This window comes from Chanodichthys erythropterus, chromosome 4 (assembly GCF_024489055.1).
Source record: "Chanodichthys erythropterus isolate Z2021 chromosome 4, ASM2448905v1, whole genome shotgun sequence".
Lineage (NCBI taxonomy): Eukaryota > Metazoa > Chordata > Actinopteri > Cypriniformes > Xenocyprididae > Chanodichthys > Chanodichthys erythropterus.
In genome coordinates this window covers 20,395,544-20,412,728 of record NC_090224.1, presented here as the reverse complement: position 1 = coordinate 20,412,728, position 17,185 = coordinate 20,395,544, and the positions used below count along the sequence as shown (strand labels likewise).

The 17,185-nt window shown below is 35.8% G+C and overlaps 3 protein-coding genes across 7 annotated transcripts in view; 2 read left to right on the top strand and 1 right to left on the bottom strand.

Annotated features, from left to right (window-relative positions):
• The first annotated feature begins 120 nt into the window (after window positions 1-120).
• Window positions 121-1,717, top strand: LOC137018615 (NADH dehydrogenase [ubiquinone] 1 beta subcomplex subunit 1-like). Its single transcript, XM_067383301.1, has 3 exons — window positions 121-201; window positions 1,344-1,488; window positions 1,564-1,717. Exons 2-3 carry the CDS (start codon window positions 1,349-1,351, stop codon window positions 1,598-1,600), a joined length of 177 nt encoding a protein of 58 aa, XP_067239402.1. The 5' UTR covers window positions 121-201; window positions 1,344-1,348; the 3' UTR covers window positions 1,601-1,717.
• A 1,965-nt stretch (window positions 1,718-3,682) lies between these two features.
• riox1 (ribosomal oxygenase 1) lies at window positions 3,683-16,697 on the bottom strand. 2 transcript variants are annotated; one of them, XM_067384465.1, is made up of 16 exons: window positions 16,680-16,697; window positions 14,288-14,408; window positions 13,075-13,215; window positions 12,840-12,994; window positions 12,051-12,150; window positions 11,854-11,967; window positions 10,263-10,369; window positions 10,073-10,180; window positions 8,609-8,643; window positions 8,338-8,516; window positions 6,300-6,404; window positions 6,079-6,220; window positions 4,509-4,629; window positions 4,159-4,258; window positions 3,982-4,068; window positions 3,683-3,866 (listed from the first exon to the last, which is right to left on the bottom strand). In XM_067384465.1, the coding sequence occupies exons 2-16, from the start codon at window positions 14,357-14,359 to the stop codon at window positions 3,798-3,800; spliced, it is 1,635 nt and encodes a 544-aa protein (XP_067240566.1). In that variant the 5' UTR covers window positions 14,360-14,408; window positions 16,680-16,697; the 3' UTR covers window positions 3,683-3,797. The 2 variants fall into 2 exon arrangements, 1 of the variants encoding a protein (XP_067240566.1); XR_010894981.1 differs by lacking the exons at window positions 3,683-3,866; window positions 3,982-4,068 and adding an exon at window positions 4,358-4,426 and having other exon boundaries at window positions 4,187-4,258.
• Window positions 14,689-17,185, top strand: part of extl3 (exostosin-like glycosyltransferase 3) — a 49,170-nt gene continuing 46,673 nt past the window's right edge. For 3 of the 4 annotated variants that reach the window (XM_067384463.1, XM_067384462.1, XM_067384461.1), the window contains exon 1: window positions 14,689-14,885. The gene's annotated coding sequence lies outside the window, so the exon portion shown is untranslated. The remainder of the gene's footprint in view (window positions 14,886-17,185) is intronic. The other variant, XM_067384460.1, reaches the window with a different exon arrangement.

The window sequence follows — 17,185 nt, the reverse complement described above, 5'->3', positions numbered from 1 at the left end:
TATTTTTTATGATTTTATATCACCTTCTCTTTTGACATATGTAAATGTGCACAATATATATTCGATAAATATGCACAGAAACATTGGAGGAAAGGAAAATTATCGCATCAAACTGTCATGATTTTAGTTGGTACAGTCCAAAGCCCTCTAACCCTTCCTGCTAATGCTGCTGTGCTAATAATACACAGAGGAAACTAGAAGGTAAATTACTCTAAATTCATATATATTTAATTAATGGACGTGTTTTTATATTTGGTTGTGAATATTAAAGATAAGTAAACGTTTGTAAGAGTTTTCTGCAGATGTAATGACATTAAAATCTCGTGTTTCTGTGAGGACGCGGGCCCAGAACAGTCACCTTCACATCAATAAACATTGATAATGTGATGATTTTCATTTTGACATTTCTATTTCGATTAATTTAATCTGTATCTGTAGATATTAATGAGGTGAGACTGAGTTTTGCAGACAGGCAGATCAATGAATGTTGCAGAATTAACGTTACTGTTTTTCAGTCTTTCATTTCACATGACTGATATAGAAACGTGATGTAGTCCACATTATTGGCTACAATACCATATTCATTTATGTTTAATGTAATCAAAGCAGAAGCCTTTATATCAAAAGGTTTATAAGATGATGGAAAAACATACATTTAGTTAAGTGTGTCCAAACTAGTGTAAATTAGAGGTGAAGTGAAATCATTAAACTTAAAAGAATTAGTTTACTTTTTAAAAGTAAAATGTCCTGATAATTTACTCACCCCCATGTCATCCAAGGTGTTCATGTCTTTCTTTTTTAAGGTTTTTGATGAAAACATTACAGGATTTTTCTCCATATAGTGGATTTCAATGGAGCCCAAACGGTAGGAAGTCAAAATTACAATTTACAACGATACCAAACGAGAAATAACAGTCTTATCTAGAGAAACCATCGCTCATTTTCTAAAAAAAAAAAAAATATACATTTTAACCATAAATGCTCGTCTTGAACTAGGTCTCTTCTTCTTCTCTATCAGAATTCCGGCAGTGTAGATGCTGCTAAGTGTATTACTGCCCTCCACAGGTAAAAGTTTGAACTAATTGTTATATACTTGCACTAGCATATTGTATATTACATTTTAGCGGCAATGAAACTGTAATTTTGACCTTCAACCGTTTGGAAGCCATTTAAGTCCACTATATGGAGAAAAATCCTGGAATGTTTTAATCAAAAACCTTCATTTCTTTTCGACAGAAGAAAGACATGAACATCTTGGATGACATGGGGGTGAGGAAATTATCAGGAAATTTTAATTTGAAAGTGAACTAATCCTTTAATTTGTCTCTTTTCTTTAATCACAGGCATCATGGTGAACTTCGCTGCAGCGATTCGTGAGCACTGGGTCAATATTCTGGTCCCTCTGGGTTTTGTCATCGGGGTTTATCTGGACCGACGGAATGATCAGAAACTCACAGCATTCAGGAACAAGAGTGCTTTATACAGCAGGTCGTATGACATCTAATAAAATCATAGTGTGTCTTTGCAAATGAATCATGTCTGAATGTGTAACTGTGATTTCAGGGAACTGAAGCCGGGCGAGCAGTACACCTGGAAGTGAGGCTCCTGCAGTAATATTTATTGGACCCTCTGCCCAGAATGTGTATATTGTCTGTTCATCCACCATGTCTCTGATTTCAAGCATGTTGGTGCAATAAATGTTGCATTTAGTTCTGTAATGCCTTGTAGTTTTTATTACGGGACGAGTGATAGGACATTTTGTTAGTTTGGTTGGTTTCTCTGTCACATTGCACTGGGTGGCTCCGACCACATTTAATTATATTTTATTAGTCCAAACTCTTGCTCCACATCGCAATCATCATTTAATTAAACATCAGATAAAATATGATTATAACTGCCTCATTCATTTGGTGTGACTTTGTTGCATCATCTGTGTTGACTGAAAATATATAATTATAAAAATATATAATTTTTGTTTTCCCATCACGCATTAAAGGGCCTATTAGGATTATATGACCAAAATAACATCTGCAGTGACATCTTTTTGATGCTGTATTTGAATGCAATAGCATAGTTTGTCAAAAGAACTGCTAAACTGGTTTAATGCTGTTTTAGCAACTTTACACAAATGTTTGTTTTCACTAAGTTTATGTATGGCCTTGGCAATGGATAACACTGATTAAATATTTTAAGTGTTTGCATAACTTCAGCAATTATGTGAATATATATAGTGGCCAAAAGTTATGTCTGGTCTAGAAAAAATTGACAATTATTAAAAATGTGTTAAAGGTGTTATAAGCATATTGTGTAGCTGTGCTTGGAGTCAATTGTTTTATTTGTTATAATGAAACATGCCAAATTGTGCAAACGATAGGCTAATTTTTGGCAGGCTGTCATACAAAGAAATTATGAACACATGTAAAAACAAGAAAATTAACTAATGAAATATTAATAAATGATTATGTTGTAATCAATATATGCTTTTTCTTGTTTTTCTATGCATTTTGTTTTGCATAGTAAAAACAAAAAACAATTTTGTCTTTTTTGCAAAATAATTTTGTCAGATAAAAACAAAGTTTAGTGTTTTGTACTTCCTTCATATTTTCCTCATATTTTAGTCATAGAAAACAAACACTTTTGGTCACTACTAATATATATATATATATATATATACACACATACAGTACAGTCCAAAAGTTTGGAACCACTAAGATTTTTAATGTTTTTAAAAGAAGTTTCGTCTGCTCACCAAGGCTACATCTATTTAATTAAAAATACAGTAAAAAACAGTAATATTGTGAAATATTATTACAATTTAAAATAACTGTGTACTATTTAAATATATTTGACACAGTAATTTATTCCTGTGACGCAAAGCTGAATTTTCAGCCTCATTACTCCAGTCTTCAGTGTCACATGATCCTTCAGAAATCATTCTAATATGCTGATTTGCTGATATGATTATTTTCATTGTTGAAAACAGTTGTGTCCTTTTTTTTCGGGACTCCTTGATGAATAGAAAGTTCAAAAGAACAGCATTTATCTGAAACACAAAGCTTCTGTAGCATCATACACTACCGTTCAAAAGTTTGGGGTCAGTAAGAATTTTTATTTTTATTGAAAAGAAATTAATACTTTTATTCAGTAAGGATGCAATAAATCAATCAAAAGTGGCAGTAAAGACATTTATAATGTTACAAAAGATTAGATTTCAGATAAACACTGTTCTTTTGAACTTTCTATTCATCAAATAATCCTGAAAAAAAATATTGTACACAAATATTTTGTACAGTTGTACACATTAAATGTTTCTTGAGCAGCAGATCATCATATTAGAATGATTTCTGAAGGATCATGTGACACTGAAGACTGGAGTAATGATGCTGAAAATTCAGCATTGCATAACAGGAATAAATTACTTTGTGAAATATATTCAAATAGAAAACAGTTATTTTAAATTGTAAAAATATTTCACAATATTACTGTTTTTCCTGTATTTTTAATTAAATAAATGTAGCCTTGGTGATCAGACGAAACTTCTTTTAAAAACATTAAAAATCTTAGTGGTTCCAAACTTTTGGACTGTACTGTACTGTAATATATATATATATATATATATAAAAAGAATACACACACATATGCTGTTCAACAAAGAAAAGAAACCTCAAAAATATTCTTCGGTTTTCTAAAGATGTTTTATACACATTGGATCATTTTAGTTTACAAAAATATGTAGTTTGGACAGATGACAAGCATATGATGTAGAACCCTCATTTTCTTTAGCCAATAAAATGTTTTTATTCAGCTGTCAAAGGTTCAGCTGTGCGGATCAGTCCCTTCTCAAACAGCAGCTCGGCCAGAGACATCTGCAAAATGAGATTCATTTCAAACACAACATACTGTAACACATGTGCATAAAAGCAATTTCAACATGTCATTAAGCACTAAAGTCGTGCATTTTATAACAAATTCATGCGGTACCTTAGCCTCCGCTGTCTCACATGGTAAACTGGCCACAGAAACATACTTGGGATATGAATGAATCAGAAACTCCATGGCATCTATGTGCTGTTTTTTAAAAAAAAAAAAACAAATCAGCCAAATGCTTAACAAAAGGTACAAGCTGCAGTCAGTCATTTGAAACGAGTACAGGTTTACCTCTGCCTTCATCTCAATGTTCTTGGGTTCTTCTTTGTGATAGACTCTAGAGTTCTCAGTAGTGTAATAAAGACACACAGTGTCTCCATCACTGCACAACCTATGAAGACAAGTTATTTTGAATTCTAACACGTGGTTTAATTTTAAATAGCATTCATCACAACAAAACAACTAAATTAATGTGTATCTTTAATTATACATTATCATGTAAGCATCCATCTGGTCAGCACCCAAAGTTCTCTCATCAGACCAAACTCACTTTATGCACCTTAAAGTAAAGTAAAATATAATGTATTTTGCTCTGAAGACTGAGAAGTGTTACAAAAAAAATTATGTTCTGGATGAGGTACCTTGCAGCTCCAGCCCGCATCAGTCTGATCTGGGTTTGCTTCTTCAGTTCAACTGCCACATCAAGGGCCTCACCATCTCCCCATCGAGCAGGAGCCCCGTACACACTGCCGGCCTTCTCCTCTGCAAAACACACACAAATGCATTTTAATGAATGGACATGGGCAGCTTACAGTGGCATGAAAAAGTATGTGAACCATTGATTCTCAATACAGTGTTTGGTTACCTGATGATCCACAACTGTTGTTTTGTTTTGTGATGGTTGTTCATGAGTCAAATATGCAAAAATGCTTGAAAACTGATGAATCTGCAGGAGCTGGAGGATTTTTCTGAAGAACAGCTCAGTTTAACTGCTCAGGACAAACACGAGACTCATGAACAACCATCACAAAACACAAAAACAGTCATGGATCATCCAGATAATGACATACAGTATTGAGAATCAATGGTTTCAAGCATTTTTGCATATTTGACTCATGAACAACCATCACAAAACACAAAAACAGTCGTGGATCATCAGGTAACCACACACAGTATTGAGAATCAATGCTTCACAAACTTATGAATGGGGTTATTTTAATAAATTCAGCTATTGTTTTGTCTTGTGAACTAAATGTAAACATCTTTTATGTAAAATATCTTACTCAGGACAGTACTAAACAAAAAATAACATGCATTTTTTATTATCCCTCTTATTTTATTAAAATAATTCTCATTTTCACAGATTCTGCAAGGGGTTCACATACTTTTTCATGCCACTGTAAGCCATCTATGGCCTTATTCAGACTTCTGATTTTTTTAGCATATCCAGATTTTATACATATGGGTTTTTGAAAGTCTGGACAGCAAAAAAAAAAGAAAAAAAAGAAAAAAAGAAATTGGATTTTTTCAAATCTGATTCAAACTACATATGGAAGTTTGAAGATGCGGATTGGCAGGACGCTCTGGATGCTCAAACAGGATTTCAAACAAGCCTACACTGTTACCAAAGTGACCAATGTAGATATGTCTGGTCAAACAAATCTTATTTGATCTGATCACTTGCATGTAATAGAGCAGACAGTGTGCCTGAAAAGATCTGGAAAAGATCACCTCTCAAAAGACGAAAAACACAAAGTATGTGAACAAAATGCAAGTTTTGGGCACTTGTGATTCATATACACCACCTGCTGCAGTATTTCAATCACTAAAAACAGCGAGGCAGTCTAAAACGCTTAACGTGAAAAACAGTTAACATGTCTTTATGTATTAAAACAGTGATATTAAAAGATCAAATTCAGTATATATACACCTTATTGATGATGCATACTATACAGGCGAGCAGATGAGGCCAGAATATGAACACAACTCGCTAAACGCTCAATGAGCAACTGCACATTGCATTTACATTCTACATAGTATGCATCATCAATACGGTGTATACTGAATTTAGTTTTTTAATATCACTTACTACATTAGTACTTAGTACAAAACAACTGGCAGCAGAGGAAAGTCTTGTTTTGCCCTCCACGTGGGCGTTTCTATAAGGGTGTGACGTCATGTGAAAATGATGAACTATAATTTGAGACTCACCAGCGTTCAGCAGAGGTGGAAGGCAGTCGTGCAGGAAGTCTTTGGCTTTCTGATCTACAGCAGCATCAACTGGAGCAAACTGTATCAGTTTCTTCATCAGGCCCTGAACGTGTGCATTGAACTTATCTCTTCGTGGGTCTTCCTGTTCACATGCACGTGTCATTTCAGTGTCAATATAGATCAGGAATGAACAGATATTAATGAAGTATAAACACAAGTACCTTCTCTGAGTTCTGAACTCCCATGAACTGAAGGTAATCGAGCGGCAGCCCCTTCCTGAACTCAACGTCTTCCTCCATCGCAATCTCCAGAGCCGCTGGCATCAACTGCAAATCAAATATATTCACTGAAGTGACAGCATCATTGAGTGAATCTTACATAGAAATATCCGGATCACATTTCACCCCAAAAATCTAAAGAAATAAGGAAGCATATTTTCCCCCAAAGCTCTCATTTACATAATAAATAGATAAAATAAAATACAAAATGATTAAATCAACCTTTATGCGTTTCATTCATTTTAATTTTTTAAATTGTACACTTTTGTACTGTATTTTGAATTGCATTTGATAACACAAAATGTAAATTGTTGAGTCTTACATGAAAAATCAGTAACACTTTACAATAAGGTTCAGTAGTTAACTACATTAGTTATGATGAACTAATAATGAACTGCACTTCTACAGCATTTATTAATCTTTGTTAAATTCAACATTTACTAATACATTATTAAAGGTGCCCTAGATTCAAAAATTGAATTTATCTCGGCATAGTTGAATAACAAGAGTTCAGTACATGGAAAAGACATATATTGAGTTTCAAACTCCATTGTTTCCTCTTTCTTATGTAATCTCATTTGTTTAAAAGACCTCCGAAGAACAGGGGAATCTCAACATAACACAGACTGTTATGTAACAGTCGGGATCATTAGTATGTACGCCCCCAATATTTGCATATGCCAGCTCATGTTCAAGGCATTAGACAAGGGCAGGCAGTATTAACGTCTGGATCTGTGCACAGCTGAATCATCAGACTAGGTAAGCAAGCAAGAACAATAGTGAAAAATGGCAGATGGAGCAATAATAACTGACATGATCCATGATATCATGATATTTTTAGTGATATTTGTAAATTGTCTATCTAAATGTTTCGTTAGCATGTTGCTAATGTACTGTTAAATGTGGTTAAAGTTACCATCGTTTCTTACTGTATTCACAGAGACAAGAGAGCTGTCGCTATTTTCATTATTAAACACTTGCAGTCTGTATAATTCATAAACACAACTTCATTCTTTATAAATCTCTCCAACAGTGTGTAATGTTAGCTTTAGCCATGGAACACTATCAAACTCATTCAGAATCAAATGTAAACATCCAAATAAATACTATACTCACATGATCCAATGTATGCATGCAGTATGCATGACGAACATCTTGTAAAGATCCATTTGAGGGTTATATTAGCTGTGTGAACTTTGTAAATGCACTGTATTATAGTCAAGAGCTCGGGGGGCAGGGAGCGCGAGATTTAAAGGGGCCGCAGCCTGAATCAGTGCATAATTAATGATGCTCCAAAATAGGCAGTTAAAAAAATTTATTAAAAAAAATCTATGGGGTATTTTGAGCTGAAACTTCACAGACACATTCAGGGGACACCTTAGACTTATATTACATCTTGTGAAAACTGGTTCTAGGGCACCTTTAAAATCCTGTTAACATTAGTTAATGCACTGTGAACTAACATGAACAAACTATGAACAACTGTATTTTCATTAACTAACATTAATGAAGATTAAATAAATACAGCAAAAAATTTATTGCTCATGGTTAGAGCACATTTCACACCAAAAATGTAAAGAAATTTTTCTCAGTGTAAAAATAATTACATAAGATTAAAAAAAAAAAATACAACTACTGTTAATTAGGAAAAGGAGGATTTAAATGTGTTTAATTTTCATGGGAAAAAAAGTCATATACATCCCCGATGTAGATGACTTTTTTCTTCAGATAAACACAAATAAAGCTCTGCAAGTCCATGTAATGAAAATCAATGGTGTGTGGAAGAAAAATACTAATACTTTAAACTCTTTTATTAACCATCACACAAGAGTGAGGAAATTATGAGAACATTTTCATTTTTGGGTGAACTATCCCTTTAATAGCCCTAAAATCACTTTCTTTAAGTAAAATGTTGTTTTTCCTTTTGATTTTTGGTGTGAAGATGTTTTTGTGAAATTTGTTTATCGATAAAGGCTTGTACTTTCAGGAGCAGATCTCCCCAGCTGTTCCTCTGGTAGGAGGAGACGGTGATGTGCAGCGAATGAACGTCAGGCAGACAGTCACCCTGATGAATGAAGCCACGGGGAAAATACAGCAGATCACCAGCTTCCAGCACCACGTCCATGATGGGCTGCCCGATCTCATTTTGACTGAAATTAGCTTGAGGAGAAATGAAGCAGACAGAGAGTTTATCCCCTTGAGAATTAATAAAATACTTGTGCTTTCAGATAAGTTAGTGTGTAAAGACTTACGACTGGACACCAGCGGCAACACTTCATCTTCACATCTAAGGGACGACAGAGGAGCTACAAGTTAATACTGCATCTCTTCACTTGGTACAGTTAAAGATTTTAGTTTATTTTTCTGAGGCGTTTGAGTCTGATATGTTACAGCTAATGTTTAAAGGGGTCCTATTATGCTACTTTACATGTTCATATTTTTTTAGTGTGTAATGTTGCTGTTTGAGCATGACAGTCCCTCCAGCTGGAGTTATCCTCTATTTCAGTGTCACTGTTTCTTAACTCCCTGAAATGCCTCCATTGTAGTCTTGAGTTTTCTTCTGAGAACGAACACGTCACAATATTCCTTATTTAAAGGGATAGTTCAGGGATGTTTATCTGCTTACCCCCAGTGCATCCAAGATGTAGATGACTTTTTTTCTTCAGTCGAACGCAAATTATGATTTTTAACTGCAACCGCTGCCGTCTGTCAGTCAAATAATAGCAGTAGATGGGAACTTCATCTATAAGAGTGAATAAAACTTGCTTAGACAAATCCAAATTAAACCCTGCGGCTCGTGAAGACACATTAATGTCCTAAGACACGAAACGATCGGTTTGTGCGAGAAACCAAACATTATTTATATAATTTTTACCTCTAATACACCACTATGTCCAACTTCGTTCAGCTTCCTGTTAGTGAGGTCAAAAAACGCGTTCTGTTGACGGAAGTGATGTCTCGCCCATATACTTCAATGAGCGCGAGACATCACTTCCGTTGTCAGAGCGCGATCAGACCTCACTAGCCGGAAGCTGAACGAAGTTGGACTTAGTGGTGTATTAGAGGTAAAAAATTATATAAATACTGTTCGGTTTCTCTCACAAACCGATCGTTTCGTGTCTTAGGACATCAATGTGTCGTCACGAGCCGCAGGGTTTAATTTTGATTTGACTATGGAAGTTTTTTCGACTCTTATTGTTCAAGTTCCCAATCACTGCTATTATTTGACTGATAGACGGCAGCGGTTGCAGTTAAAAATCATAATTTGCTTTCGACTGAAGAAAAAAAGTCATCTACATCTTGGATGCCCAGGGGGTAAGCAGATAAACATCAAATTTTCATTTTTGGGTGAACTATCCCTTTAAATAATTCCTGCCCAAGGCATACATTAAATAAAGGGGAGGTGCCTGGTTGAGTTAGATTGTGTGTTGAAATTCGTGGTTATGGTAAGAGGCGGGACATTTCCCAAATACATTCAAAGCACTTGACCAATCACAACACACTGCTAAAGCTGACCAATCAGAGCACAGTGTGCTTTTCAGAAGGAGGGGCTTCATAGAGACAGGAACTAAACAGAGCGTTACTGACAGACTGGGAAGAGAGGAGCTGCAACAATGGAGAATATGAGAAAAATAATGTGTTTTCAAGCATGAAAACTTAATCTAGTAGAGCCCAAAAACAAATCAAGACTGAAAAAGCCTCTTTAAATCACTCACCGAGGGTTGTACACTCTCCAGTGTTTTTTGCCCTCGAGCTGCACAACGAAAGCCTCTATATCATCATAATGAGGAGCAAAACCCTGCGTCCCCGGTGGTGTTAGATATCTGAAAAACATATCACAGGTAAATGACAATTGACAGTGATGAATAAAATATTTATGAATAATGTTTATGCATCATCACATACACGTTTGCGCCCGCCATACTGCCAAACTTCTCCTGAAGAATGGAGAGCACTTGCCACACAGTGGAGGAAAACGCTTGAGGATTGAGCATTCTCAGAGAGCAGCCACTCTGACGACAGACAACAAACAACATCTGTCAATAAACTTCACACTTTCACAGTAGAATAAAAACTGAGGCTTTACAGACATGTTGTGTATATAGGGGGTCAAGCTGAATCTGACGCTCCCCTTAACCATTGAAAGGATACTATGACAAAGATATCGCTTGTATGAACCCTGTCAAAGCTGAATTTTCATCATCATTACTCCAGTCTTCAGTGTCACATGATCCTTCAGAAATCATTCTAATATGATGATTTGATGCTCAAGAAACATTTGATTATTATCAATGTTGAAAACAGCGGTGTTTATTTTTGCGGAAACCGTTTGTTAACTTGAAAAACATCCTAGCAACCACCCCGAGTACCTTAGCAACCGCATAGCAACAGCCTAGCAACCACTGATAATATCTTAACAACCACTCAGTGTACCCTAGCAACCGAATAGCAACACCTTAGCAACCACCCCGAGTACTAGCAACCGCATAGCAACACCTTAGCAATCACCCCAAGTACTAGCAACCACATAGTAACACCCTAACAACCACACAGATTACCCTAGCAACCGAATAGCAACACCTTAGCAAGTACCCCGAGTACCCTAGCAACTGCACAGCAACACCTTAGCAATCACCCCGAGTACTAGCAACCGCATAACAACACCTTAGCAATCACCCCTATTACTAGCAACCACATAGTAACACCCTAACAACTACACAGATTGCCCTAGCAACCGAATAGCAACACCTTAGCAACTACCCTGAGTACCCTAGCAACTGCATAGCAACACCTTAACAATCACCGGAGTACTAGCAACCGCATAGCAACACCTTAGCAACTACCCTGAGTACCCTAGCAACTGCATAGCAACACCTTAGCAATCACCCCGAGTACTAGCAACCACATAGTAACACCCTAACAACCACACAGATTACCCTAGCAACCGAATAGCAACACCTTAGCAACTACCCCGAGTACCCTAGCAACTGCACAGCAACACCTTAGCAATCACCCCGAGTACTAGCAACCGCATAGCAACACCTTAGCAATCACCCCGAGTACTAGCAACCACATAGTAACACCCTAACAACCACACAGATTGCCCTAGCAACCGAATAGCAACACCTTAGCAACTACCCTGAGTACCCTAGCAACTGCATGGCAACACCTTAACAATCACCCGAGTACTAGCAACCGCATAGCAACACCTTAGCAACTACCCTGAGTACCCTAGCAACTGCATAGCAACACCTTAACAATCACCCGAGTACAAGCAAAACTACTAAACTAAAACTTAAACTATCAAACTGAAAACCTTCAAACTTCTAAAACTATTTCAAACTTTCTGGACCAGCTTTTTCAAGCCAACTTTTCAAGCCAAGACAAACTTTTTTATATAGTTTTTAACTGTTCTTTTTTTCTAAGCCATAAATGAATACCAGTAATCATATAACACATCAGTTTCATGTATTAGGGAAATATTCATGATCCATACCTCATAAAAATCCCACACTGTGTACGGTAACGCTCTTCCTGGAGGATTGTGTGTCTCTCTTTTTCCATTTGTGTAGCTCGTCACATCCAGGTTCACTCCATACTGCACATTCTCCTGAACAAAGCACTGAACATTTTATCTGACAGCGACTTTAGATATACAGATTCCCTCTCAATCAAAGAACAAAAATTGCTTACGTTTCTTAAGATCTGGTCAAACTCAGCGGTAGAAAAGAGTCCTTTGTAATAATCTGGTTTCTGCCGTTGGATCAGCATTGGTTTCTTCTCCCAATTATCTCTATAATGTGGACAAAACAACACAATCTTTAATTACTTCTAGACATCTTTACTAACTTCTAGTAACCTTTTTGGGTGACTAAGTAAATCTAATGTAAACTGTCCAAGATAATGATCATATTTCAATACCAATATCAAAAGAAACATTCAACATCATTTTCATTAAAAAGTAGTTGACTGCAATGCAGAGCTGCACAATTAATTGTTAAAAGATTGCAAACTTGATTCAAACACCCACGCAATCTTATTTCTAAATGACACAGATCGTCACAGCCCTATGTGAGGCAAACAGTTTATTAGGTAATTTAGCACTTTTCTTATTACTTGAAGATCGGATCGGTATCGGCCGACACTGAATCCGAGGTATCGGTATCGGAAGCGAAAAAGGCGGATCGGTGCATCCCTAGTTGATAACAGTTCATAGTTTGGATATAAACACTGATGTCTATAAAAAATGTATCAATTACATTGTTACACCAGTAGGTGGTGACAAGTGGCTTTTAAAATTTTTTTTTTTGTGAAACATTGAATCATTCATTCACAGTTTCAATTTCAGCTGCTTTACAGAAGACGATACTGTCATTTTTCAGCTGTTGATTCAATTCAGTTTAACAACAGTGCCAATTTTGCAAAGTTCATCAATTAAGAAACTAATTCAATTTAGCTATAAATGTGTGTGTGGTCTCAAACCTGAGGAAGCTTTTCTCTTGGACTGGGTGAAGAAGCCACTGGAACAGTCTGTTGGCTCTGTCTCTGCTGTTGTTGACCTTTGCCAGATCCGTCAGGAGTGTCCCAAGAGCTGGACTGACAAATCCTTCTCCGTCATCTGTCTCACAGTCATTCTCCTGAAAAAAAAACAGAACAGCATGAGCTTCAAATCTCCACTGATAATCCTGTATCTGCTGTTGTAGAGTTAGACACTTACGCCTTTAGACTTCTCCTTCTCACTGCTGCTGGGCCTCATGTGGGATTTCAGAGGTTTCATTCTTTTCTTTTTATTTGATTTCTTGTTAAATTGGATGCCATTCTCCTTCTTTTTGATTTTCTTTGCTGGCGGAGCCTTAGTCTGCAAAGCACACTCATGTAATTAAATTTAAAGCTCTTACAAAAAATGGTGGTGATAACATGACAGTAATACCATGGTGGGGTTTTTTTTTAATTCAAGGGTTTTCAGTCTTTTATTTGGACCCGCAAATGTTATCATCTTGGTGCATGGGACCCCCAATTTAAAATTTAAAAGGCAGCAATATATTTTAATGTATAAAGACCACATTTACATGGTGAAAAATGAATATTATAAATATGCATAAAATATTATTTAGAAAGTGCTTCTACATTATTTTCTGTACTCAATATAGTGCTGAACTGTTAAATGTATTATTTATTTATTTAAAAAGATTTTAATCAATTTACTTATTTTTTTATTATTTTATTCAAGCTATTTATTTACTTGTGTAGGTAGTATAACCTCATTTTTTATTTTAACATTAATACATTTAATTATTTTTTATTTTAACATTTAGAAAATATTTAGTTTATATGCTTCTACATTATTATTTTGTCTACTTAATATAGTACTGTACTGTTGCATGTATTATTTATTTAGTTTTTTAAAGTAATTTAAAATCAATCTGTATTATTTTATTTATTTATTTAGGTAGTATAACCTTAATTTTTATTTTAACATTAATAAATGTACTAATTTATTATAACATTTAGAAAATATTTAGTTTATATGCTTCTACATTATTATTTTGCCTACTTAATATAGTACTGTACTGTTGCATGTATTATTTTATTTATTTAGGTAGTGTATAACCTTGTTTTATTTTAACATTTACACATTTTCACTCCCCAGCGGACCACGATTTAAAAAAAAATGATTTATAATGTATACCATTTAATGATTTTCATATTTAGTGGAATTTAAATGGCAATCAAACTACTTTTTTTGCTAGCGAGTGAAGAGTGAGGATTTGAAGAATGTTTATGTAATATATTCTATATTCAATGTGTTTTCATTATATCAGAATATATTGATGTGATTAGGTTAACAACTTTTCACTGAAATGAGGTTTATGTTCCCCCGTAACAATCACAATACAAAAAACACAAATTTCTCAAATGCAACTGTTTACCTGCACTTCTGGTTTTGCTCCTCCTGATAATGACTGATAAATAGATAAAGCAGACATGTGTTTTCTTTCCATGGCTCAGTTCTCAACAGCAGCAGACATGAGACACACGAGAGCTTTTCTTCTGCAGAAGACAATACAAACAAACAGCGCTCACACTGCCACCTACGGTCTGGGGCTGCAACGACATGTTCAAAACAATTCCCCCTTACTACATCCCCCGTGTATAATACATCAAACACACACATATACACGATTATCAGTGATTTAATTAATCTAAATTTATTTTATGCTGATGTATTATAACCAAAAACCCACCAGAAGTGATTGTAAACAGAATCGACGCGCTAAACGCTAGATGGCAGCACGCGCATGCAGTGAACGGTTACACCGCGAGAGCGCCCGGGCTGCTATCGCGCATGCGCATTAACGCCGCTGCTGCCGTCTGCTGGAGTGCGTACGCGTTTTGCTGCACCTCAAGAGACGGAGCGTTTTCAGCAGACGTTTACCGGGCCGTTTCTGTCCGTTACCGACACCATGGACACGCCGAAGAATAGGAGTTTATAAGGACGGACGTGCTTTCTAACGGATTTATTCTGAGGTAAAGTAAAATAACGGTTTGTCGTTCGTTAGCGAGTCTGTTAGCAGCGGCTAACATCAAACAAACAGATGGGTAAAAATATTCCTGTTTTTCTTTTCGCAAATAACACTCACATTAGTTATGATAATGCTCTAATAATAATGAATAATGTTGGGAATTTGTCTTTTTTAGAGTTCAATGTGTCTAAAGTGCTGCAGGGAATCAGTGTAACGTTAAGTTAGTCATTTAAATGACGCGTTGAACAAATCAACTGATCTGATCAATAATATCAGACACTCACTGAGCTGATTTATTAATAACATAAAAATCTGAACAATATCAATCACACTCTAATATTGTCGTTCTACAACATCTGATCTGATCAATAACACACACTGATCTGATTTATTAATTCATAAGGAATATCATACACTCTCTAATCTAGAGATCTAACACCTAATCTGATCATCATTATCAGATACACTCTAATCATGTCATTAATGTATAACATTGGATCTGACTAATGATATAAAACAGTGATCTGATCTATTATGATTAAACCAAGACACACTCTGACATATGTGAGGTCAGATTTTTCATCTAATATTGAGAATATCTCAATATGATTGTTAGAATATCTCACACACTTCTTTGATCTGATCTCACTTGACAGACTCAGAATATTGAATCTGATTTGTTCTCATCTCTAGAGTCAGAGTTTAATTCTAGAGATCAGACCTACAAGCTTTGCATGTTATGAACAGATTCTGAATATCTGCATGAGATATTTTTAGTCACATAACATCAGATCATATCTGATATTATTGATTAGTACATAATCTGACAATTCCGAGTCTCATATTCTCATCACATGACGGTGAATGTTTGATTTTATATCAGATCATCACCATGTATGATAATATTATTGATTAGTTCAGATCAGTAGGTCTGCATCTGGTATTCCAAGTGTGTCCAGCCAGTCAGCCGTGTGATGAATCGGAGGAACAGATGTGTTTGTCGATGATCAGAGTGTGAGTTGTGTTGAGGTAGTCATTGATTATTTAGGGTGCTGACATGTTCTGTGTTTGTGTAAATGAGTTGTTTTCGTCCTAACCCATCTGTGAAGGATCTAACTCATTGCACGTTTTATTTGTGAAGGAAAATAATGATATTTAGCTCTGCTCTGGCAATGGTGACCATCTGTGCAATGAAGTGCCAGTTCAGGCGTGACTAAAAGAAACACTAAATCACCAAACCGTTTTATTAGTCTAACAGCTCTAGATGTGTGGAGTCTTTATTTAGGCATTTTATTTATCTAATAAAGAGTCGCATGCCAACATATATTGGTTTTTGCATTCAACGTCTCTGTAGGATTCTGGTCTAAACTTAATGGAAATTGGCATGGCTTTTCTGCTGTTCCAGGTCATTGTTGGTACTGTAGTCTGCTTTGTGATTTTGAGCATAATGCAGTAATTCCCCCCAGGCAAAGGACCAATCACGCGGCTCCTCTTTCCATTATCCGTCACTGTCCAGTGGTGTGGGTATGAAGAGGTCTGGCAGCTGTTACTAGGGTCTTAAGATTTTACTAGTGTTAAATATGTGATCCGGCGTAAGGCTGGGAAAGGGCCTGCTGGGTTTGTGCTGCTCTGGAAAATGCTGGTGGGATTTGATCTTATTTGGATTAGGTGTTTATGAATATCGAAATGCCATGTGGGATTTTTTTTAAGGATAGCTTGGTTTGTTTTATGACAATGAAGTTGGGTTGGTAACGGATTGGTTCACTTTCAGATGAAATTTAGCCCAAGCTTTACTCACCCTAGGTGTAGATCACTTTCTTCTTTCTGACAAACACAATCTGAGATATTTTAATAAATATCCTGACACATCCATGCTTTATAATGGCAGTCAACAGGGGTCACAAGTATGAGCTGAAGAAAGTGCTTCCATCCACATCCATCAATCATACTCCACACGGCTCCGGGGGGTTAATAAAGTCCTTCTGAAGCAAAGTGATGTGTTTGTGTAAAAAACAAAAAAAACAAACATATATTTAACAAGTTATGAAGTAAAATATCTAGCTTCCGCCAGACTGCCTTCAATATTCAAGAAAATGTTAACTGGCTTACACTTTTTCCATAAGTTGAATAGGGAAGGCATAGAATGTAGCGTAAGCTTTTTGAACTGCGATAGTAGGGCTGGACGATTATGACCTAAAATCAAAACTTCGATTAATTTAACATTTTACCTTGATTATGATTAATGAATGATTTATTAAAAAAAAAATTCCCCCTCATAGTTCACTTACAAGGTTTGAAGTGTAA

Coding starts and splice junctions, on each gene's coding strand:
- riox1 (XM_067384465.1), bottom strand. CDS start 14,359: ATGGAAAGAAAACACATGTCTGCTTTATCTATTTATCAGTCATTATCA. Junction 8,517..8,608: donor GTTGCCGCTGGTGTCCAGTC/GTAAGTCTTTAC, acceptor TTTCTCCTCAAG/CTAATTTCAGTCAAAATGAG. Junction 6,405..8,337: donor GGGGAGATCTGCTCCTGAAA/GTACAAGCCTTT, acceptor TTTGATTTGCAG/TTGATGCCAGCGGCTCTGGA.
- LOC137018615 (XM_067383301.1), top strand. CDS start 1,349: ATGGTGAACTTCGCTGCAGCGATTCGTGAGCACTGGGTCAATATTCTG. Junction 1,489..1,563: donor AAGAGTGCTTTATACAGCAG/GTCGTATGACAT, acceptor CTGTGATTTCAG/GGAACTGAAGCCGGGCGAGC.